General features: G+C 39.5%; 1 protein-coding gene and 1 long non-coding RNA gene across 8 annotated transcripts in view; one reads left to right on the top strand and one right to left on the bottom strand.

Moving 5' to 3' along the window:
• LOC139035175 (uncharacterized) overlaps positions 1-16783 on the bottom strand; it is a 35247-nt gene extending 18464 nt beyond the window's left edge. Inside the window, exon 1 of the long non-coding RNA XR_011487760.1 lies at positions 16527-16783. This is a non-coding gene — a long non-coding RNA (uncharacterized lncRNA). The remainder of the gene's footprint in view (positions 1-16526) is intronic.
• A 304-nt stretch (positions 16784-17087) lies between these two features.
• Positions 17088-23823, top strand: part of RNPC3 (RNA binding region (RNP1, RRM) containing 3) — a 45219-nt gene continuing 38483 nt past the window's right edge. For 5 of the 7 annotated variants that reach the window (XR_002316283.2, XR_011487758.1, XR_011487759.1 and 2 more), the window contains exons 1-3: positions 17089-17371; positions 18511-18558; positions 23561-23679. Coding sequence is in view for 4 of the 7 variants with exons in the window: in XM_020906102.2 (XP_020761761.2) it covers positions 17180-17371; positions 18511-18558; positions 23561-23679 (359 nt within the window). In the remaining 3 variants the exon portion in view is untranslated. Of the gene's footprint in view, positions 17372-18510; positions 18559-23560; positions 23680-23823 lie in introns of all 7 variants that reach the window. The other 2 variants (XM_020906105.2, XM_020906103.2) reach the window with 1 other exon arrangement.

Raw genomic sequence — 23823 nt, 5'->3', positions numbered from 1 at the left:
CCCTGATGCTGGGAAAGATTGAGGGCAGGAGGAGAAGGGGACGACAGAGGATCAGATGGTTGGATGGCATCACTGACTCGATTGACATGGGTTTGGGTAGACTCTGGGAGTTGGTGATGGATAGGGAAGCCTGGAGTGCTGTGGTTTATGGGGTCACAAAGAGTCAGACATGACTGAGTGACTGAACTGACTGAACTAACAAGTTTGAATGTGATCATCATAATAATAATCATTTCCTTGCTTTTCTTGGTGTATCATAAAAACCATCCCTTCCCCCACAAAAAAGAGAAATTTAGAAAGATATTTGATTGAATAAAAAAAGAGAAAAATATATTTACTTGAGTAGTGCCTTATACAAACACCTTACCCCAAAATTATTGCTAGATTCCAGATATCCTTATACAATTAAGCCTCAGTAATTTGAAATCCCACTTCATATAAACACTGATTAGCACAAGGTATGTGCTTGTTCCCTTAGTACCTGAATTAACATTTTGAGCACTTTTAATTTTGGAGGTTGTGTAAAAGGAACATTTTTAGGGTATTTTTGGCAGGTGCTTTGGCTAGCTTAACTGAATCTATTCATTAGTACAAGGGGACATTTTCCACTAGTTGCAGACCAAACCTAAGGTAAAGCTTACTGAGTAAACATTTCTGTTTACTTGTCATGGTAAATTATTTAATTTACATTTGAACTAGCTTGCTATAAACAATAGTTTTGCTTGATAAATTAATAAATAGCACATAGGGGCCAAGGTACATGGCTGGTAATATGTTAAGGACAACATAACATTGAAAGGTTTTAAATAAAGTGAATAATAATAAAATTAGTATGGCTATATTGCAATTATCACTACCATCATCATTTTACCTTCATGTGGAGTTGAAGTTTCTTCTAGAAAATGAATATGAACATAATTCATATTTAGTAAGTATTTTGGTTATGCCTTTGTATTGGCCAGGGTTCTCTCTGAATATACGAAGATATTTGTTTTAAGAAACTGGCTTAGCTGATTATGGAGGTTAACAAGTCCAAAATCTGCAGGGTTTGCAGGCAGGGAGGCTGGAGACTCAGGAAAGAATCAATGCTACAGTTCAAATCAAAGAGGAATTCCCTCTTTCTTGGGGGAGGTCTGTCTGTTTTTCTATATAAACCTTAAACTGATTAGATGAAGCCTATCCACTTTGAATCCATTTCATTTAAACTTCACCAATTTAAATATTAATCTCATCTAAAAACACCCTCACTGAAATATCTAAAATAATGTTTGAACGTGTATTTGGCGCCATAGCCCAGCCAAACTGACACATAAAATTAGTCATCATGCCCATTTTTAATTGTAATCAGGTTTAACGCAACTTTTAAAACTGAGTTAGAAGGATATATATGTCAGAAATAGAGTTGACTGTAGTAAATTACTACCAGCGAGAAAGTTGTCAGATGCTCATACTTACCTCATCACTTCTGCTATTCTGGATAAGTAAGTTGTCTGCAAAACACTCACCCTGACTTTGTTGGATCTCCACCCCCACTCTCTAACCTTTATACCTACTTTGAAAAACCATCAACATTAATCCTATTGTTGCTGTTGTTTTAGTCACTAAGTCATGCTACTCTTTGCGACCTCATGGGCTGTAGTCCACCAGGCTTCTCTGTCCATGGTATTATCCAGGCAAGAATACTGGAGCAGGTTGTCATTTCCTTCTCCAGGGAATATTCCGTCCAGGAATCAAACCTACATCTCCTGCACTGGCAGGTGATTCTTTACCCCTGAGACACTAGGGAAGCCTCAACATTAATCTTATGTCAGCCTTATTAAAAAATGCAAGCAGGCAATAAGTGGCATGTCATATGTTTCTCCCCTCCTCCCACTCCCCTTCTCTTCTCTGCTTCTGTCCTCTCCCCTCTTCTCTTTGGCAGCCTCTAAACCCAGGGACTTGTGAACACTGCCCTGGAGAGGTGTGTTTGACATTAATACCTTACACATGAGGGAATGAACACATGACAACTGGCCTAGTCAGGCAAGTACAATAACAGCACCAAACTCTTAAGACCATTCCTAGAAAAGAGAGTGCAGAGGGTAAGAGTTCTGATTTTTTACTCAGTGCATAAGCACACTAACACATATATTTTGTAATTTTTAAAAATATGTAAAACATTAAGCCATCTAATTGGAATAACTCAGATGACTATGATATGCATTTTTATGATACACATTTCAAAATAGCATTACCAATGGCACAAATAAAACTGAAATTTATTCTCACACAAGTTAAAGGTCCATGCTGGTGTGACAGTTGTGCTTCACAATTGAATCACAGAGTCAGCCTCCTTCTATCCTGTGTCCACCTGTGTATTCATAGAAGATTCACTACCACTTATACAAAAGTAAGGAGGAAAGAGGGAAGGAAAGATATTTCCTTTTTCTTTAAGGGTATTATTTACAGGAGGCAGAGAGTATGTCTGTTTATATGCCACTGTCAAGTACATAAACATATCTAGCTTGAAGGGAGACAGGAAATCTTCTTTTCCAGTCTAGATGATGTATCATTATTATAAGGGAAAAGAAAATGGGTGAGGGGCATTAATAAACAGTAGTGTTGACCACATATCTAAATTTTGGCTTAAAAACAATTATATACATATATAATTTTATATGTGTTATTTATATTATTTATATATAACTATTCTATTTTATATGTATAAAATTAGGAACTTTAGCCTAATTTTCATTTTCACAATGGTCAAAGATAAAGTAATCCAAGTCTATGCCCCAAACATTAATGCCAAAGAAACTGAACGGTTCTATGATGACATACAAGACTTTCTAGAATTAACACCAAAAAAAGATGTCCTTTTCATCATAGGACTGGAATGCAAAGTGTTGGAAGTCAAGAGATACCTGGAATAAGCAGGCAAGTTTGGCCTTGGAGTACAAAATGGAGCAGGGCAAAGGCTAACAGAGTTTTGCCAAGAGAACACAATGTTCATAGCAAACACCCTCTTCCAATGACACAGGAGATGACTCTACACATGGACATCACCAGATGGTCAATGCCAAAATCAGATTGATTATATTCTTTGCAGCCGAAGTTGGAGAAACTCTATGCAGTCAGCAAAATAAAGACTGGGAGCTGACTGTGGCTCAGATCATGAATTTCTCACTGCAAAATTCAGATTTAAATTGAAGAAAGTAGGGTAAACCATTAGACCATTCAGGTATGACCTAAATAAAATCCCTTAAGATTATACACTGAAAGTGACAAATAGATTAAAAGGATTAGATTTGATAGACAGAGTACCTGAAGAATTATGAATGAAGGCTGATAACATTGTACAGGAGGTGGTGATCAAGACCATCCCCCCCAAAAAAAGTGAAAAAGGCAAAATGGTTGTCTGAGGAGGCCTTACAAATAGCTGAGAAAAGAAGAAAGGCTAAAGGCAAAGGAAAAAAGGCAAGATTTACCCATCTGAACACAGAGTTCCAGAGAACAACAAGGAGAGATAAGAAAACCTTCCTCAGCGATCAGTACAAAGGAATAGAGGAAAATAATAGAATGGGAAAGAAAATTAGAGATAACAAGGGAACTTTTCATGCAAAGATGGGCACAATAAAGGACAGAAATGGTATGGACCTAACAGAAGCAGAAGATATTAAGAAAAGGTGGCAAGAATACACAGAAGAACTATACAAAAAAGACTGTAACGGTCCAAATAACCATGATGGTGTGATCACTCACCTAAAGCCAGACATCCTGGAATGGAAGTCAAGTGGGCCTTAGAGAGCATCACTACAAACAAAGCTAGTGGAGGTGATGGAATTCCAGTTGAGCTATTTCAAATCTTAAAAGGCAAAGCTGTGAAAATGCTGCACTCAATATGCCAGCACATTTGGAAAACTCAGCACTGGCCACAGGACTGGAAAAGGTCAGTTTTCATTCCAATCCCTAAGAAAGGCAATCCCAAAGAATGTTCAAACTACCACACAATTGCAGTCATCTCATGGGCTAGGAAAGTAATGCTCAAAATTCTCCAAGCAACACTTCAACAGTACATGAGCCAAGAACTTCCAGATGTTCAACCTGGGTTTAGAAAAGGCAGAGGAACCAAGAACAAATTGCTGACATCTGTTGGATCATAGAAAAGCAAGAGAATTTCAGAAAATCATCTACTTCTGCTTTATTAGCTAACCCAAAGCTGACTGTGTGGATCACAACAAACTGTGGAAAATTCTGAGAGAAATGGGAATACCAAACCACCTGACCTGCCTCATGAGAAACCTGTATGCAGGTCAGGAAGCCACAGTTAGAACTGGACATGGAACAACAGACTGGTTCCAAATACGAAAAGGAGTACATCAAGGCTGTATATTGTCACCTTGCTTATTTAACTTATATGCAGAGTACCTCATGAGAAATACTAGACTGGAAGAAGCACAAGTTGGAATCAAGATTTCCGGGAGAAACATCAATATCCTCAGATATGCAAATGACACCACCCTTATGGCAGAGCAAAGAAGAACTAAAGAGCCTCTTGATGAAAGTGAAAGAGGAAAGTGAAAAAGCTGGCTTGAAACTCAACATTCAAAAATCTAAGATCATGGCATCTGGTTGCCATCACTTCATGGCAAATAGATGGGGAAACAATGGAAACAGTGACAGAATTTATTTTTGGGGAGCTCCAAAATCACTGCAGATTTTGACTGCAGCCATGATATCAAAAGATGCTTGCTGCTTGGAAGCTATGAAAAACCTAGACAGCATGTTAAAATGCAGAGACGTTACTTTGCCAACAAAGGTCCATCTAGACAAAGCTATTTTTCCAGTAGTCATGTATGAATGTGAGTTGGACCATAAAGAAAGCTGAGTGCCGAAGAACTGATGCTTTTGAACTGTGGTGTTGGAGAAGAAAGGACGTCTTTTTTAGGTGTTCTAAAAGGTCTTGTAGGTCTTCATAGAACCATTCAACTTCAGCTTCTTCAGCTTTACTTGTCAGGGCATAGACTTGGATAACCGTGAAATTGGATGGTTTGCTTGGAAACAAACAGATCATTCTGTCATTTTTGAGACTGCATTCAAATACTGCATTTCGGACTCTTTTGTTGACTATGATGGCTACTCCATTTCTTCCAAGGGATTCCTGCCCACAGTAGTAGATATAATGGTCACCTGAGTTAAATTCACCCATTCCAGTCCATTTTAGTTCGCTGATCCCTAGGATGTCAACATTCACTCCTGCCATCTCCTGTTTGACCACTTCCAATTTGCCTTGACTCATGGACCTAACATTCCAGGTTCCTATTTAATATTGCTGTTTACAGCATTGGACCTTACTTCTATCACCAGTCATATCCATAACTGGGTGTTGTTTGTGCTTTGGCTCCATCCCTTCATTCTTTCTGGACTTAGTTCTCCACTCATCTCCAGTAGCACAGGAGAAAAGGAAAGATGTACCCATTTGAATGCAGAGTTCCAAAGAATAGCAAGGAGAGATAAGAAAGCCTTCCTCAGTGATCAATGCAAAGAAATAGAGGAAAACAATAGAATGGGAAAGATTAGAGATCTCTTCAAGAAAATTAGAGATACCAATAGGACATTTCCTGCAAAGATGGGCACAATAAAGGACAGAAATCAAACAGACCTAAGGGAAGCAGAATATATTAAAAAGAGGTGGCAAGAATACACAGAAGAACTATACAAAAAAGATCTTCATGACCCAGATAATCACGATGGTGTGATCACTGACCTAGAGCCAGACATCCTGGAATGTGAAGTCAAGTGGGCCCTAGGAGGCATCACTATGAACAAAGTTAGTGGAGGTGATGGAATTCCAGTTGAGCTATTTCAAATTCTGAAAGATGATGCTGTGAAAGTGCTGCACTCAATATGTCAGCAAATTTAGAAAACTCAGCAGTGGCAAAAGGACTGGAAAAGGTCAGTTTTCATTCCAATCCCAAAGAGAAAGGCAATGCCAAAGAATAATCAGACTACTGCACAATTACACTCATCTCACACACTAGTAAAGTAATGCTCAAAATTCTCCAAGCCAGGCTTCAGCAATATGTGAACCCTGAACTGCCAGATGTTCAAGCTGTATTTAGAAAAGGCAGAGGAGCCAGAGCTCAAATTGCCAACATCTGTTGGATCATCAAAAAAGCAAAAGAGTTCCAGAAAAACATCTATTTCTGCTTTATTGACTATGCCAAAGCCTTTGACTATGTGGATCACAATAAACTGTGGAAAACTCTGAAAGAGATGGGAATACCTGACCACCTGACCTGCCTCTTGAGAAACCTGCATGCAGGACAGGAAGCAACAGTCAGAACTGGACATGGAACAGCAGACTGGTTCCAAATAGGAAAAGTAGTATGTCAAGGCTGTATATTGTCTCCCTGATAATTTAACTTCTATGCAGAGTACATCATGAGAAACGCTGGGCTGGAAGAAGCAAAAGCTGGAATCAAGATTGCAGGGAGAAATATCAATAACTTCAGATATGCAGATGAGACCACCCTTATGGCAGAGCGAAGAAGAACTAAAGAGCCTCTTGATGAAAGTGAAAGAGGAAAGTGAAAAACCTGGCTTAAAGCTCAACATTCAGAAAACTAAGTTCGTGCCATCCGGTCCCAACACTTCATGGGAAATAGATGGGGAAACAGTGGAAACAGTGACTGACTTTATTTTTGGGTCTCCAAAATCACTGCAGATGGTGATTGCAGCCATGAAATTCAAAGACGCTTACTTCTTGGAAGGAGAGTCATGACCAACCTAGATAGCATATTAAAAAGCACAGGCATTACTCTGTCAACAAGAGACCATCTAGTCAAGGCTGTGGTTTTTCCAGTAGTCATGTATGGATGTGAGAGTTGGGCTATAAAGAAAGCTGAGCAATGAAGAATTGAAGTTTTTGAACTGTGGGATTGGAGAATACTCTTGGGTGTCCCTTGGACTGCAAGGAGATCCAACCAGTCCATCCTAAAGGAGATCAGTCCTGAGTGTTTATTGGAAGGACAGATGTTGAAACTGAAACTCCAGTACTTTGGCCACCTGATTCGAAGAACTGACTCATTTGAAAAGATCCTTATGCTGGGAAAGCTTGAGGTCAGGAAGAGAAGGCGATGACAGAGGGTGACATGGTTAGACGGCATCCCCAACTCAGGAGACATGTTGCTGCTGCTGCTGCTGCTAAGTCACTTCAATTGTGTCAGACTCTGTGTGACCCCATAGATAGCAGCCCACCAGGCTCCGCCACCCCTGGGATTCTCCAGGCAAGAACACTGGAGTGGGTGGCCATTTCCTTCTCCAATGCATGAAAGTGAAAAGTGAAAGTGAAGTCGCTCAGTCGTGTCCTAGTCTTCACGACCCCATGGACTGCAGCCTCCCAAGCTCCTCCGTCCATGGGATTTTCCAGGCAAGAGTACAGGAGTGGGTCAGTGGACATGAGTTTGGATAAACTCCGGGAGTTGGTGATGGACAGGGAGGCCTGGCCTGCTGCTGTTCAAGGGGTTGCATTGAGTCAGACACGAGTGAGCGACTGAAATGAACTGAGATGAACTAAGAGATCTTTTAAAACACTGTTTTTAACAAAAATTATAAATATAATAATAAGAGGTTGGTGGATTGACAGTAATGCTAAAGTGCATTACCATGTAAAATTGAGCTAGTCAGAGGGTAAAAGTACACAATGAAATTAAGCAGAATAAAATATATGCAATTCTTATTTCATGCTTAAACTTTCAGATTCCTTTCATCTCACCAACCTTAGAAACACATAAATGACATTTGCCCCAGTTTTGCACCCTCATTCTTCAGTTGAGGGCTTAATACCAGGCACATTTGCCTTGTCTAGGACAAGACTGCCATCTAGTGATAATGACTTGTAACTACAGAATATGGGAATGTGTTTCGTGCATACAAATATGGATGTGCTTGTGCTTATGCTTAGTCACTCGGCCCTGTCCAACTGTTTGCTACCTCATGGACTGTAGCCTGCCAGGCTACTCTGCCCTTGGGGATTCTTCAGGCAAGAATACTAGAATGGGTTGCCATGCCTTCCTCCAGGGGATCTTCCCAACCCAGGGATCAAACCCAGGTCTCCCACATTATAGGCCGAGTCTTTATTAACCGACCCGCTAGGGAAGCCCACAAACATGCATGCATTACCTCAAAACAAACCATTCTTTTTTTTTCCCAATGAATATTTATAGAGCTCATATTATGAGTTGGAATGTGGAGAGACAATGGTTGGAAATAATTAATATGGCTCCTAAAAGTTTAATGGGGAAAACAGCTATTTGTAAAAATAGCGAATATAATCACCTCTCTAGCAAATATAATCAATTCTCTAATTGAAAAAATATGTATGTAATTAGGTTAAGATGAACTCATGAAGGTGGGGCCCTCATAATGGGATTTGCCCTTTTAAGAGTTATACCAGAACATTCACTCTATCTCCCTCTCCCTCTCTCTCTATCATGTGAAAAGGCCAGCCAGGAAAAGAGTTATCATAAAAACTTGATAATGCTGATACTGATCCTGGACTTTCAGCTTCCAAAACTGTAAGAAAATAAATTTTTTAGGTAATCACTTAGTTTATAGTATCTTTTTTATGGCAGCCCAAGCTATCTAATGTAAATTCTGAAAACAGAATTGCCAGATGAAAAGGTGTATTTATATTTTATTTAAGCAAAGTTTAAGGATTTACTCTTCTGAAAGCTAAGACAAAATTTACCTTCATATGCATGCCAACATAAGATTTCGCAGCTGGTTAAAAGGCTTATTTTACCCAGAAGTAAATCTACACTGGCTATCCATAAGATCCACACATCATCATCTCTCAATAGGTAACACAGAATAATACTGACATTTTGTCTTGAGCAGCAAGATAATTTTGCAATGGATTCTTTAGCTTAGTTTCTTGAAGTCAGCATGCAAATCAATGAATATGTAACCCCAAGTTACCAGTAGGATATATTTTAGTTTCTGTGAGCAATATTAATTTACACATAACATTCAGTGACCACTAATCTACTTGTAAGGCATATGTTGGACCATTCAACTTCAGCTTCTTCAGCATTACTGGTGGGGGCATAGACTGGGATTACTGTGATATTGATATCCTTTTCATTATTGGGGACTGGAATGCAAAATTAGGAGTCAAGAAATACCTGGAGTAGCAGGCAAATTTGGCCTTGGAGTACAGAATGAAGCAGGGCAAAGACTAATAGAGTTTTGCCAAGAGAGTGCACTGGTCATAGCAACCACCTTCTTCCAAAAACACAAGAGAAGACTCTACACATGAACATCACCAGATGGTCAATACTGAAATCAGATTGATTATATTCTTTGCAGCCAAAGATGGAGAAGCTCTATACAGTCAGCAAAAACAACACCAGGAGCTGACTGTGGCTCAGATCATGAACTCCTTATGGCCAAATTCAGACTTAAATTGAAGACAAGTAGGGAAAACCACTAGACTATTGAGGTATGACCTAAATCAAATCCTTTACGATTATAGAGTGGAAGAGAGAAATAGATTAGATTCAAGGGATTAGATATGATAGACACAGTGCTTACAGAACTATGGACAGAAGTTCGTGACATTGTACAGGAGACAGGATCAAGACCATCCCCAAGAAAAAGAAATGCAAAAAGGCAAAATGGCTGTCTGAGGAGGACTTACAAATAGCTGAGAAAAGAAGAGAAGCAAAAGGCAAAGGAGAAGAGGAAAGATATACCCATTTGAATGCAGAGTTCCAAAGAATAGCAAGGAGAGATAAGAAAGCCTTCCTCAGCAATCAATGCAAAGAAACAGAGAAAACAATAGAATGGGAAAGACTAAGGATCTCTTCAAGAAAATTAGAGATACCAACAGAACATTTCATGCAAAGCTGGGCACAATAAGGGACAGAAATGGTATGGACCTAACAGAAGAAGAAGATATTAAGAAGAGGTGACAATACACAGAAGAACTATACACAAGATCTTCACAACCCAGATAATCACAAATGGTATGATTACTGACCTAGAGCCAGACATCCTGGAATGCAAAGTCAGTGGGCCTTAGGAAGCATCACTATGAACAAAGTTAGTGGAGGTTATGGAATTCCAGTTGAGCTATTTCAAATCTTAAAAGACGAAGCTGTGAAAATGCTGCACTCAATATGCCAGCAAATTTGGAAAACTCAGCAGTGGCTACAGGACTGGAAAAAGTCAGTTTTCATTCCAATCTCAAAGAAAGGCAATGCCAAAGAATGTTCAAACTACCACACAATTGCACTCATCTCACAGGCTAGGAAAGTAATGCTCAAAATTCTCCAAGCCAGGCTTCAACAGTACATGAACCGTGAACTTCCATATGTTTAAGCTGGATTTAGAAAAAGCAGAGGAACCAGATATCAAATTGGCAACATCCGTTGGATCATCAAAAATGTAACAGAGTTCCAGAAAAACATCTACTTCTTTTATTGACTACGCCAAAGCCTTTGACTGTGCAGATCACAACAAACTGTGGAAAATTTAGAAAGAAATGGGAATACCAGACCACCTGACCTATTTGTTGAGAAATCTGTATGCAGGTCAGGAAGCAACAGTTAGAACTACATGGACAAACAGACTGGTTCCAAATTGGGAAAGGTGTACGTCAAGGCTGTATATTGTCACCCTGCTTATTTAACTTATATGCAGAGTACATCATGAAAAACGCTGGGCTGGAAGAAGCACAAGCTGGAATCAAGATTGCTGGGAGAAATTCAATAACCTCAGACATGCAGATGAGGGTGACACCACCCTTATGGCAGAAAAAGAAGAGGAACTAAAGAGCTTCTTGATCAAAGTGAAAGAGAATGAAAAAGCTGGCTTAAACTCAACATTCAGAAAACTAAGATCATTGCATCTGGTCCCATCACTCCATCGCAAATAGATGGGAAAACAGTGGAAACAGTGGCAGACCTTATTTTTTGGGGGTTCCAAAATCACTACAGATGGTGACTGCAGCCATGAAATTAAAAGATGCTCGTTCGTTGAAGAAAACTTATGAGCAACCTAGACAGCATGTTAAAAAGCAGAGACGTTACTTTGCCAAAAAAGTCCATCTAGTCAAAGCTATGGCTTTTCCAGTAGTCATGTATGGATGTGAAAGTTAGACTATAAAGAAAGTTGAGTACCAAAGAATTGATGCTTTTGAACTGTGGGGTTGGAGAAGACTCTTGAGAGTCCCTTGGATGACAAGGAGATCAAACCAGTCCATCCTAAAGGAAATCAGCTCTGAATATTCATTGGAAGGACTGATGTTGAAGCTGAAACTCCAATACTTTGACCACCTGATGGGAAGAACTGACTCATTGGAAAAGACCCTGATGCTGGGAAAGATTGAGGACAGGAGGAGAAGGGGATGACAGGATGAGATTGTTGGATGGCATCACCAACTCAATGGACATGAGTTTGAGTAAGCTCCAGGAGTTGGTAAGGGACAGCGAGGCCTGGCTACTGCACTCCATGGGATCACAAAGAGTCACAAACGACTGAGTGATTGAACTGAAGGAATACGTTAATGCTTAGGGGATACAGAGAATAATATAGCAATTCCTATTTTCAAGCTTACTAGCAAGGGGGAAACCACACACCCACTCAGTTAACTATAATAAAATGTATATAAGATGATTTGAACTATAAAAATACATTCTGCCTTAGGAAAAGGAAAAGTCTTTGGTGGTGGTTTTATTAAACTACAGAGTTTTGGCATGGTTTATTACACAGCAGTAAACAACAAAAGCATTGAAAAATCTAGTTTTCTGTGTTTCAGCTGCTGCAACACAAAGCAGAACAGAAAGTGCAGAGACAGTGTTGATGGACAAGGAACAATATAGTGAAAATGCAACATTTGAGGACATGAAGAAAATTAGGGAGCCAAAATGCAGATCTCTGTGGGAAAGACATTTTTGAAAGTTTTAGCTAGTACAAAGATCTTAGTCAGGGGTCTGAAGAACTCAAGAACAGAGAAAAGGTTCATATGTCTATAGTACAGTGTGAAGGAGGGAGAAAAGAATAGATGAAGTTCGAAAAGTATTAAATACTACCCTGGAGAAGCCAGATCATGTAAGCTCTTACAAATCAAAGGAAGAACTTTAGCTTTTAGTCTAAGTGAGAGGAAATGCCACTGGAGAGTTCCAAGGGCATAACAGAATCACTGTGGCTGCTGTAACAAAAACATATTCAGGAATATATTATATATAATACTACACATGCATAATAAATTTAAAAATATAAAAATTAAGTGTATGATTTATTCATGTATTTTCATACTTGAATAAATAAAAATAAAATTATATTTTATATTTATTTTGGGGTTGGTCATAAAGTTTGGATTTTTCTGTAACATCTTATGGAACACTTGAACAAACATTTTGGCCAACCCAATATACATTTATGTTTTATAACAATATATATAATATATTTATAAATTAAAATGTGTATTCATTTATATAGTCTTAAAATATAAATATATACATTATGAAGAATTGGCTTACATGACTATGGAGGCTGAAAAGTCTCATTGATGTGTCATCTGCAAGCTGGAGATCCAGAAAAGCTGGTGGTGGAATTCAGCCTAAGTTTGAGAGCCTAAGAACCAAAGGGAGTTGATGGTGCAGAACCCAGTCTGATTGTTGGAGATGAAATAAGATGTCTCAGCCTAATCAGTGAGGCAGGAAAAAGGGGATGATTCTTCTTTTCTTCACCTTCTGTAGTATTCTGGTGCTCAAAGGATTATATGATGCCTATCCACATTAGTGAAAGCAATTTACTTTACTGAGTTCACCAATGCAAATGTTAATCTCATCTAGAAACACCCTCAGCTACATACCCAGAAATAATATTTAATCTGGGTACCTTGTGGTCAGTCTAACTGACACATAAAATGAGCTATCACAGAGTATATTTTTAATGGTGAAAGTATAGGCTTTACTATGGAAAAAAAAATTAACTAGCCCTAAACTAACAGTGTATTTATTCAATAAAAGTTAATAAAAGCTATTTCTTACTTATGCAAAATTTGGAGACAGTCAAGCACCTTTGTAGGGCAGTTGTCATTGATGTGGTGACCAGGTAGGTATTCTATGCAGTGTTTACCTCACAGCTCTTTGACCTTAATATGCAGCCCCCACAATCACTGCTTTCACATCTCTTCTTCTATAATATAGTTTTGAATTGACACATGTTGCTTTCATTAACAGCCAACTGACCAGAATGAATTGTACAGTCCCATCTAACAAGGGAGTTGGAAAATGCAGAGAAATAATATGGAATAATTGCTGAGCCTTACTGAGTCTGCCCAGGGGGCAGTGCTTCTTAAAAATCAAAAGGTGGGACTTCCCTGGTGCCCAGTGGCTAAGACTCTGCTCTCGAAACCCAGGGGGCATTTCCAGGTCAGGGAACTAGATCCAACATGCCACAACTAAGAACTCACCTGTTGCAACTAAGATACTTAAAAAAAAAAAAAAAAAAAAGAGGGGTAATAGGCAACAATGAAGCACTGAGGGATGTTGTGAAAAAATTATTAAAACAATAAGGGTACCACAAGCTGAGAAAAGTTTGGGAACCTCTGGGCTATAACAAGAAAAGGAAATGAGAAAAGCACAACCCAAAGCAGACCACAGCCACTTCCACTTAAACATGGAAGAAATGAAAGCAAATCACATCTTCCTCCTATCCCTCTGGTCAAGCCTTATACGAGGGGAGGGTAAGAATTGTGAATTTATTAGAGTTTGAAGATGATATTTCAAACCAAGTTGGACTATTAGTAACTGAGGGTGACCAAGATATTATGAAATCTGCCTGAGTTATTGTCAAGGGAAGGATAAGGTGTATTTCATTGACTACCACTAAAAGCAATTAAGAGAAAATAGTGTTGTCATGTTCTTATCTCACTGAGTTGTGACAGCTCAACTAGAGTAAAGACAATTAAACTTACCTTGATGATTGATGTAGCCATTACTGACTATAAGAGGAAGTGGTAATATTAAAGTTAATCCATTCATGAATCCACTCATTGAACAAATATATACATATGCCTACCATATGCTAGGGCTTCCTTGGTGGCTCAACATTAAAGAGTCTGCCTGCAATACAGAAGACCCAGGTTCAATCCCGTAGTTGAAAAGATCCCCTGGAGAAGGAAATGGCACCCCACTTTAGTATTCTTGCCTATGAAATCCCATGGACCGAGGAGCCTGGCAGGCTACAGTCCATGGGGTCACAGAGTCAGACATGACTGAGTGACTAACACACACACACACACACACACACACACACACCCCATATGCTAATTACATATGATAACTATAAGAGATGCTAGAGAAAGCCTCCAAAGATAGTGTTTAAAGCAGCATGCTCCAATCAGTTTGGGCTTCCCAGGTGGCTCAGTAAAGAACTGGCCTGCCAAAGCAAGAGACACAGGAGATGAAGGTTCAATCCCTGAGCTAGGAAGATCCCTGAAGGAGGAACTGGCAACCCACCCCAGTATTCTTGCCTGGAAAATCCCATAGACAGAGGAGCCCAGTGGGTTACAATCCACGGGGCTGCATAGAGTCGGACGTGACTTAGCAACTGAGCACACCAATCAGTTTCTCTCTCTACCTTGGCTATATTTTTTTTTTCTCACTCAAAGCACTTATTTATTCTCCAAAAGGAACCCATTTACTTACTCATCCACATGTTTCAGTCCGTCTTTACTACTAGAACGTAAGTGCCAAGAGAAAAAGGATTGATTTGTTCTTCCTCCTCTCAATTCTCAACACTGGCATTCCCCATGGATCTATACTGGTCCCATTTCTCTCTACTTATACTCTTACACTTTGGATATAAATATTACATGTGCTGATGCTACATATGTACCCAGCGTTGCTGTTTCTCCAGAATGCCATACCTACACATCCAACTACCTACTTTAAAAATGGATACTGAATAGGTTCTTTAAATTTAATGTTTTCTTTCCTCCCTTATAGTCCCTAAACTAGCTGCAATTTAGGAACTCTTCTCATCCTCAGTAAATGACATCATCATTCACCTAGATGGTTTGGGACTTAAGCCAAAACCCCCAAATTAATGTGTAACTACTCTTTTTCATCTGCAAATCTATTAATTCTACTTCCAAAATATATCCCAATTCCTGTTTGTTTTCTCCATATCTACTGTTACCAAAGGCTTCCCTGTTGGCTCAGTGATAAAGAACCCACCTGCCAATGAAAGAGGTGGGTTCCATCCCTGGGTTGGGAAGCTCCTCTAGAGAAGGAAATAGCCACCCACTCTAGTGTTATTGCCTGTGAAATACCATGGACAGAGGAGCCTGGCGGGCTATATCCATGGGGTTGCAAGAGTTGGACATGACTTAGCGACTAAACAGCAACTGTTACCATCCTATTTCTAACAGTGTCTTTTGCCTAGGCTGCTGCAGTAGCCCAATTAGTCTTCCTGCTTCTACTCCATCTTTCACATTGCAACCAGAGGAATTTTCATATCTAACATGTAATCATTACATACATATTTACACAGGGATCTATTAAAAAATTGTCAGTTACCAATTGCTTTTCAGATAATCAAGACTCCGAACTAACCCATGGGGCCCTCATGGTCTGGCTCTCCATACATGACATTTTGTGGATGGGTTCGTCACGGTTTCTCTAGTTTTTTCCTTCTCCGCTCCCCAATCCGTTTTCCACGGGAGCCAAACTTTGGTACACTGCTGCTGCTGCTGCTGCTAGCTGCTAAGTCGCTTCAGTCGTGTCCGACTCTGTGCGACCCCATAGACGGCAGCCCGCCAGGCTCCCCCGTCCCTGGGATTCTCCAGGCAAGAACACTGGAGTGGGTTGCCATTTCCTTCTCCAAGGCATGAAAGTGAAAAGTGAAAGTGAAGTCGCTCAGTCGGCAGCCCACCAGGCTCCTCCGTCCATGGGATTTTCCAGGGAAGAGCACTGGAGTGGGTCGCCACTGCTGTCTCCTTTGGTATCCTATTTATTGCTATACAGTTACCATCTGATCAAGTAGCAAATTAAAAAGAGCAGTAAGAGGCACCTTAGAGCTCCAGACTGTAGTTGCTGCACCTAAAATACGTCTACCTAGAATTCTCAAGGCCCTCACTGTATGGAATAAGTAAACATCTCAGGCTCACTCCATTCAGAAACAGGGCAGAATAGTGTAAAGTCCAGTCTTACTAGCAGGATCAAATTCCAGCTCTCTCATTTACACCTCCTTGTACACATCAGAGTCTTCAACTGTAAACTAGGGAGTGATGTTAGGGTATCTCTTCCTGTATGCCAGTCCTTTCCGACTCTCTGCGACCCTAAGGACTGTAACCTAAGAGGATCCTCTGTCCTCATGGGAGAATCCCATGGAATACTGGAGAGGGCTGCCATTTCCTCCTCCAGGGGAATCTTCCCGACCCAGGGAATGTCTCCTGCATTGGCAGGCGGATTCTTTTACCACTAAGCCCCAGAGTCCGCTAGTTGCATAAAAGGGAGCAATGGCCATACCTTATCAGGCTGCTGGGTCCCATGATTCAACAAAACAAAACACGGATTGGGTCTCAATTTTTTCTTCCTTAAAACTGAGTTAGTCTGGCTATGTGAAGGATACCGAGCAGAAAAAGAAACAATCGTGCAACCTTCAGGCATTCCAGTGCCTTGGGCAAACATCCTGTATTTGTCAGCCAATCACAAGCACTTGGAAATCGGCCAGGATCAGAAACCTAACCGCGCCCTTCGGGACCGCCCCGGTGCCACGCCCAGACCCGCGCGCCGCTCGCACATGCGCAGCAGCAAGTCCTTCTGTCCTTGGCGTTACTTCGTCTTCGGAAAAGGCGGCTGAAGTCCGTCGTACTTTAACATTTTAATCCTCACACCTCTCTCGGGGGAATTTTTGTTTTAAACATCATCAGCAGCTATCTGGAATTTGAATCATCTTGGTTTCCCATTACTGTGCACATTCCCCTTCCAATCTAAGGAACTTGTCTCCGAAAAGTTGTCACCCGTCTGTGGTGCAGGTCTCGCGAGAAGGCGGCCGTCTCGCGTTATTTCCTTGTTTCCAGAATCCTTAGCGCGGAGTGGAAGAAGACTCTCTTAGCTCCGCTTCTTTTGATTACCGCGGCTTCCTCAGCGGCTTCTCAGGTTCTGAGTCTGTGTGGGAAATGGCGGCCCCAGAACAGCCGCTGCCGATTTCCAGAGGATGCCAGAGCTCTGCTTCGCTTTCTCCCCCGCGGGGCGACCGAACCCTTCTAGTGAGGCACCTGCCAGCCGAGCTTACCGCTGAGGAGAAAGAGGACTTGCTGAAGTATTTCGGGGCGCAGTCCGTGCGCGTCCTATCTGATAAGGGCCGCCTGGTAAGAGCGCGCGAGCCCCTAGTTTCCGGGGAAGATCCTAGGCCGGTGGCCTGGGAAAGGGAAGTTCTGATAGAAGGAAAAAGAAGAGTGGGGAAGATGCGCTTGTGCAGTGGGGGCTTCCTCTTCCCTTTCCCAGTCCTTCCTCTTTCATATCAAAATCTCTTTCGTCCCAAATCAAGTTTTAATTGGCTTGTGCCTCGATTAGTTACCGCGCTGAGGAAAAGGGCGATTGAGAAAGGCAAAGCAGACAGAATGAGAAGTAAGCTTTGTTATAGTTCGTGTCTCACCCACCCTGGGAATCTCTAAACTACTCGGATTTTGTAAGTATTTCTCTTAAACTCAAGAGTACTCTCAAAAATATGTAAAAAAAGGGACACTTAAAAAAAATTTTTGGTTTGCTTGTAAGCCAACGTTAAAACATTCATCAAAATAGAGGAGAAACTACAGAAGTCGGCAACTTGAGTAAGCTAGTTAGAGGATTTCTACTAGATTTTTGAGGAAGATGTACTTCATAAAAATCGTACGACGTAATCTTTCGGGGAGCGATAATTTAAGACTATTAAAAGTCCAACTCAGGAATGTACAAAGTTATTTTCCGTTATATCTGAAGATGTCTTAGATGATTACTCTTCATTAAAATAGTGACGGTGATGTTATGTTTCTGCCAGATGATCTATGACAGGGCATCAATAGTCTCCCCAGGTGATTTTAATATGCAGCCAAGGTTGTGAATTGAGTTAAAAGAAAGACCCATTTAAACTTTGCATTTGGCTATCTAGTGAAAAGTTTAGATCTTTGGATGCGTTGTACATGGAACATATTTTATGATTTTGGATAGTTTAAGAATGGATCTCTCTGGATAGCAGAGGTTTTTAAACTTACGGATAGTTGAAGTACTTGAAAATATATTTAAAAATGCTGTGTGTGTGCACTCCCAAGGCTTTCATTTCAAAGAAGTGTGATCCTAAACTGATTCAAAAACAGTCCTGAAATTCGTAATCAATTAAATGATCTTGATTTCCTGCCTTTTCTATGATTTTATTAATATGTCAAATCACTGTCAGCTGGTAAAATATCAGACGTCCTTATGAGAAATTGAAATTATATTTGAAATAATTTGTACCTTAATTGTTTTTCAGAAACATACAGCTTTTGCTACTTTCCCTAATGAAAAAGCAGCTGTAAAGGTATGAATATTTCTTTTCTGTTACTTACTACCAACTTTCTATTATCCAGGCATAGTTAAAAAAATGAAACATGAGGCTAAACTATAGTTTTTAAAAGCAAAGTGAAGTAAGTGAAAGTCGTTCAGTTCTTTCCTACTCTTCAGGACCCATGGCCTATACAGTCCATGGAATTCTCCAGGCCAGAATACTGGAGTGGGCAGCTTTTTCCTTCTCTGGAGGATCTTCCTAACCCAGGGATTGAACTAAGGTCTCTTGCATTGCAGGCGGATTCTTTACCAGCTGAGCCACCAAGGAAGCCCTTTTAAAAGCAAAAAGGTTTATATTTCCAGAGTTTGCCTCATTGGCTACATTTGGCTTGCCAGTTGGCAGATTTTGCCCAAAGTTTAGATATTTGGGCATAAGACTATTATGAGTTGACCAAAAAGTTCATTGGGGTTTTTCCTTATGATGATATGCAATAGATTAACAGTAACATGAACTAAAATTGAATTGTAACCCGTTATATAATTAAAAATGACAAGCTTTGAAGGATGCAAACATCCTTTAGACATAACAGTTGCAAGGCAAGGTGCTTTAAGCATTAAATAGAGAATGTATATTTAAAAAATCATAGGGGATCATTTGCAAAGGAGGTGACCTTTGAGGTAGACCTGTAATAATTAGTTGGATCTTGAGACAGAAACAAAGGGAGATGGGCCTTCCATGTTTAGAGACCACTAAAGAAAGCTGTGGAGCATGGAAAGCTCTTAAGTGGAGCAAAAGCTGAGTGTTGAAATCAAAATAGGACTTAGAAAGTAGGTTGAGTCTAAATTTGGGTTGAAGGAAGGGAGGGATTGAATTTTGTTTAGTAGTTATTCTTAAGGTACTTGGTAAATTTAAGCTGACCAGTAACATAGTCAGCTCTATGAAAGATATCTTGTAGAGTTCATGTAATGGATTAGGTATGGAAAAGGATTAGATGTAGAAGAATCAAAAGGAAAGCCTAGACAAGAAAACTGTTACAGTGGCCAAGGTAGGAGAAAAGATCTGAATAAGGCAGTAAGAGGACAAAAGAAGAAGTAGATATACATTTGGTAGAGATTGTGTTTGTAGGTCCTGTGATCCCTATAGATATGGTTGAGAGAGAGGGAACACCTGAAGATTTTCAGACCGAGTTCTTGAGTTATTACATTAGCTAATATGAGGTGCAGGACTCAGAATGTTTGCAAAGGTTTGTAATGAATTCATATGTTATCTATTAACTTTGAGGAGTCGGTGGGCTACTTCTGTGGAAATATTTTAAAAAGCAGTTAAAAATATGGGTCTAGAGTAGAGGCAGGCTTAAAAATGGAATTTCTTCAACAAGGTGAATGAATATGGTTTCCCAAAGGAAGAAGATCCAGCAAAGAAGACAGGGAGGGAGGGAGAAGTTAAAAAAGGAAGTAGAACTAGAGAACAAATTCTCATGGCTGCAAAGAGAAGAGAGTTTTAAGAAGACAAGATCCTTTCATGACACAAGGTGAAGAATTAACAGTCTAATAGTAAAGTACTTTTTATTGTGAAACTGTAAAAATGACCAAATTCTTAATAAGGGAAAGGACACTTTAAATTGTAGTATATCCATACACTGGACTACAACCCTCAGAAAATGAAGTCAAATGAATATGTATTGATCAGGAATGTAACCCAGATAGATTCATGAACAAAGTTGGGAAATACATATGGTGTAACCTTGGAGTTTTTGAAAACTACTACTATGTATGTTAGTGTGTGCCTAGAACAAAATGTGGAGAAGGCAATGGTGACCCACTCCAGTACTCTTGCCTGGAAAATCCTATGGATGGAGGAGCCTGGTAAGCTGCAGTCCATGGGGTCGCTAGGAGTCGAACACGACTGAGCGACTTCACTTTCACTTTTCACTTTCATGCATTGGAGAAAGCAATGGCACCCCCCTCCAGTGTTCTTGCCTGGAGAATCCCAGCGACAGCGGAGCCTGGTGGGCTGCTGTCTGTGGGGTCGTACAGAGTCGGACACGACTGAAGTGACTTAGCAGCAGTAGCAGAACAAAATGTAGCAGAGCTATATACCAAATAATAAATATCTTTCTCCCAGGGTGGAATTACAGAAGACTTTCACGTTGTATATATTAAAATATAGGAAAACATTTTTTTCAAAAAAGACCTTTTGAAATATAGTTTAAAAATATTGTTGGTAAAATATGGTAATGAACCACATTGTTCTAGAGTCAAAATTAACTTGGAGCAGAGGACATGGAACCCGTCATTGTCTTTGGGAAATACTATATTGAAAAGAAGGAATGAGAAGATAGTAGCAGTGATAAAGTTTTTAGGTGATAGTGCACTTGATTGATATTTTTTTTAAGCAAAGGGAGAGACATGTTTCTAATAAGTAGCTGAGAAAGCTATGAGGACTAGTTAACATTAAAAATTAAAAACTATAACTTTGAAGAGAATGTGTGACACATTTTGAGGGGAAGAAACTTGAAGTAATTCACCTGTATTTCACATAATCAAAGGTTCGTTGACAGTGAAAAGTTCTAGATTGAATTAAGGACTTGAAAATTATTAAAGCATTGATAAACTTGGTTTGTATAATGGAGTCAAATAAGAATGCATAGAGATGGTAAAATAAAATATAGTCCCAGTTAAGCCCTAAAGTTCTGTTTGTTCAAAAAATACTCAGTACCTGCTATGTGCTGGATGCTCCGTTAAATCTTGGGATCGATCAGTAAATAAAATGCAGATTTGTGCCCTCATCAGAACTCATGTTCTTGAACAGAGAAACAGACCATAAATAATAAACTTAATAAGTTGTTTAGTATTTTAGAAAATGAGAAATGCTATTTGAAAAAAAAAAAAAAACAAAACAATAGGATCAGGAATGCTGGGTTGAGAGGGTTAAGCTACAGTTAAAGTAGTTAGGGGTCATGTTTGATCAACATTTTGAAAGAAGTGAAGGAAGTTAGCTGAAGAAATAATCTGGGGAAGTGAATTCCAGTAAGTGGACTAAGTGAAATGCACTAACTTGTGGCCAAGGCATAAAAAATGAGGGGAGAAATTGAATTTGAGGTCAGAGAAGTTAGGGCCATAACATGTACATTCTAAGTACACTAGATTTTGCTGAATAAAATTGGGTGCCATTGTAGTACTGTGAGCAAAACAGTGTCATAATTTGACTTATATTTAGAAGTATCACTTTGTGTTGAGAATAGATGGAAGGCAGGGAAGAGTAGAAACAGGAAAATGTGTTAAAAGATTATACTGCTAGTTTGGGCCAAAGGTGATGGTTTCTTGGACCATGGTGGTAGCAGTGGAGATGGTAAGGAATAGTTAGATTCTAGATTAATTTGGAAGTAGAAGCAAATAGGAATTCTTGATGGCTTGGATATGCAACGTGGGAAAGAGGTATTAAGGGTGATTGCAAGATTTTTGACATGAGTAAATGAAAGAAGGGAGTTTCCATTGAAAGTTCCCAGATGGGAAGCATTTGAGATGAGGGTGGGGAGAGAAGATTCAATTCCTGGAGTGTAAGTTTAAAATGTTTAAAATTAAAAGAAGCTATCCAGTATTTTGGATACTTGTTCGTTGACTTAAGGACAGAGATTTTGGCTGAAATTATAAGTTGGGAAATTATCAGCATAAAGATGGTCCTTAAATTTAGGGTACTGGATTAGATCCAAAAATAGACCTCTGGAGTATACCGACATTAAGATTTCAAGACAGTATAAGCCAAAGTGATTGAGGAGTAAAATACAGTAAGTGTGGAAGAAAACTGTAGGGAAGTTATAATGTCTGTAGACTCCAAGTGAAGAACATGTATCAAGGAGGGAGGGATTGTCTTAAATAATATAAAATGAAGATAGAGAGTTGGCCATTGGTGTGGCAGTACAGAATTTGTTGTTTATGACAAGCAGTGTCAGTGGAATGATTAAGGCATAAACCTGATTGGAGTGAGTTTGAGACTGGATGGGAGGAGAGGAATTTTAGATAGAGGGCATAAATGTTTCATGAGGAGCTTTAGTGCAAGAGTAATTTAAGGGGAGGGAGGGCATAGAGGGGAATGGTGATAAGTGGGATCAATAGATGAGGAAAAAATACTTTTTTAGGATGGAGAAATCAGATTGTGTTTGTATGCTGTTGTGGACAATCCTGTAGAGGACAGAAAATTAGCAATGTAGGTAGGAACACACCCTGTACAGTTCCAGAGAGAAGAGGGGCTGGGATTCAGTATACAAGTGAAGTGAAGTGAAGTTGCTCAGTCATGTCTGACTCTTTGCGATCCCATGGACTGTAGCCTCCTAGGCTCTTCCATCCATGGAATTTTCCAAGAAAGAGTACTGGAGTGGGTTGCCGTTTCCTTCGCCAGGGGATCTTCCCGACCCAGGGATTGAACCCAGGCCTCCCACATTGCAGACAGACTCTTTACCATCTGAGCTATTAGGGAAGCATATACAAGTCAACTAGATTTAAATAAGAACATGGATCATTGATATGTGATAACAGATAGAAGGTAGAATATGTGGATTCAGAAGATGGTAGATGAGAAATTATGGTGGGAAATCCAAAGTTCTCATTTTGTAGCTTCAGTTTTCTTAAAGTAGAAGCAATATCCAAGGCTAAAAGAATGGGACAGGAATATCATGAAGTTTAGGAAGAAGGAAATAGTGCAAAATATTATCTTAGAGATTGGTAGAAAAAAATGAACTGAAATGTAGTATGTAACTGGTTGGCTTCACTAAAGGTTGCCCTCAGATTTGTGTTTGTGATTGTGAATTTAAAGTGAGACCAGCCCAGTTCATTATGTTTGTTTTTCTGAACATTTTCTAAACATTGCCTAAGGAGTAATGAAGGCTTGGCAGCCTGAGATTAGAAATGGGTGAAAAATAGCCAAGGAAATGTTATCAGCTTTAACAAAAATGTATAAATTACTTTATATGTTGTCTCTAACAGATAACTTTGGTACAGTTATTAATTTTTTTACTCTTTTGTTCTTCCAACTGAAGGCATTGACAAGACTTCATCAACTGAAACTTCTGGGTCATACTTTAGTTGTTGAATTTGCAAAAGAGCAAGATCGAGTTCATTCACCATGTCCTCCTTTGGGCACTGAAAAAAAGAAAAGGTATGTAGATAGGTTTTCCTAGCCTTTTATAAGTTTATTATTATTTTTTATTTTATTGAAAAAATTCTTAAAAATTAAAAAATTACTAATTTTTTAAAGAGTTGTACTGCTCTTGAATTATTTTCAGACTAGCAAGTAAATAAC

The sequence above is a fragment of the Odocoileus virginianus genome, chromosome 5, assembly GCF_023699985.2.
Source record: "Odocoileus virginianus isolate 20LAN1187 ecotype Illinois chromosome 5, Ovbor_1.2, whole genome shotgun sequence".
NCBI lineage: Eukaryota > Metazoa > Chordata > Mammalia > Artiodactyla > Cervidae > Odocoileus > Odocoileus virginianus.
Note: the sequence above shows the minus strand (reverse complement) of the source record. Positions and strands in the feature narration are given on the sequence as shown.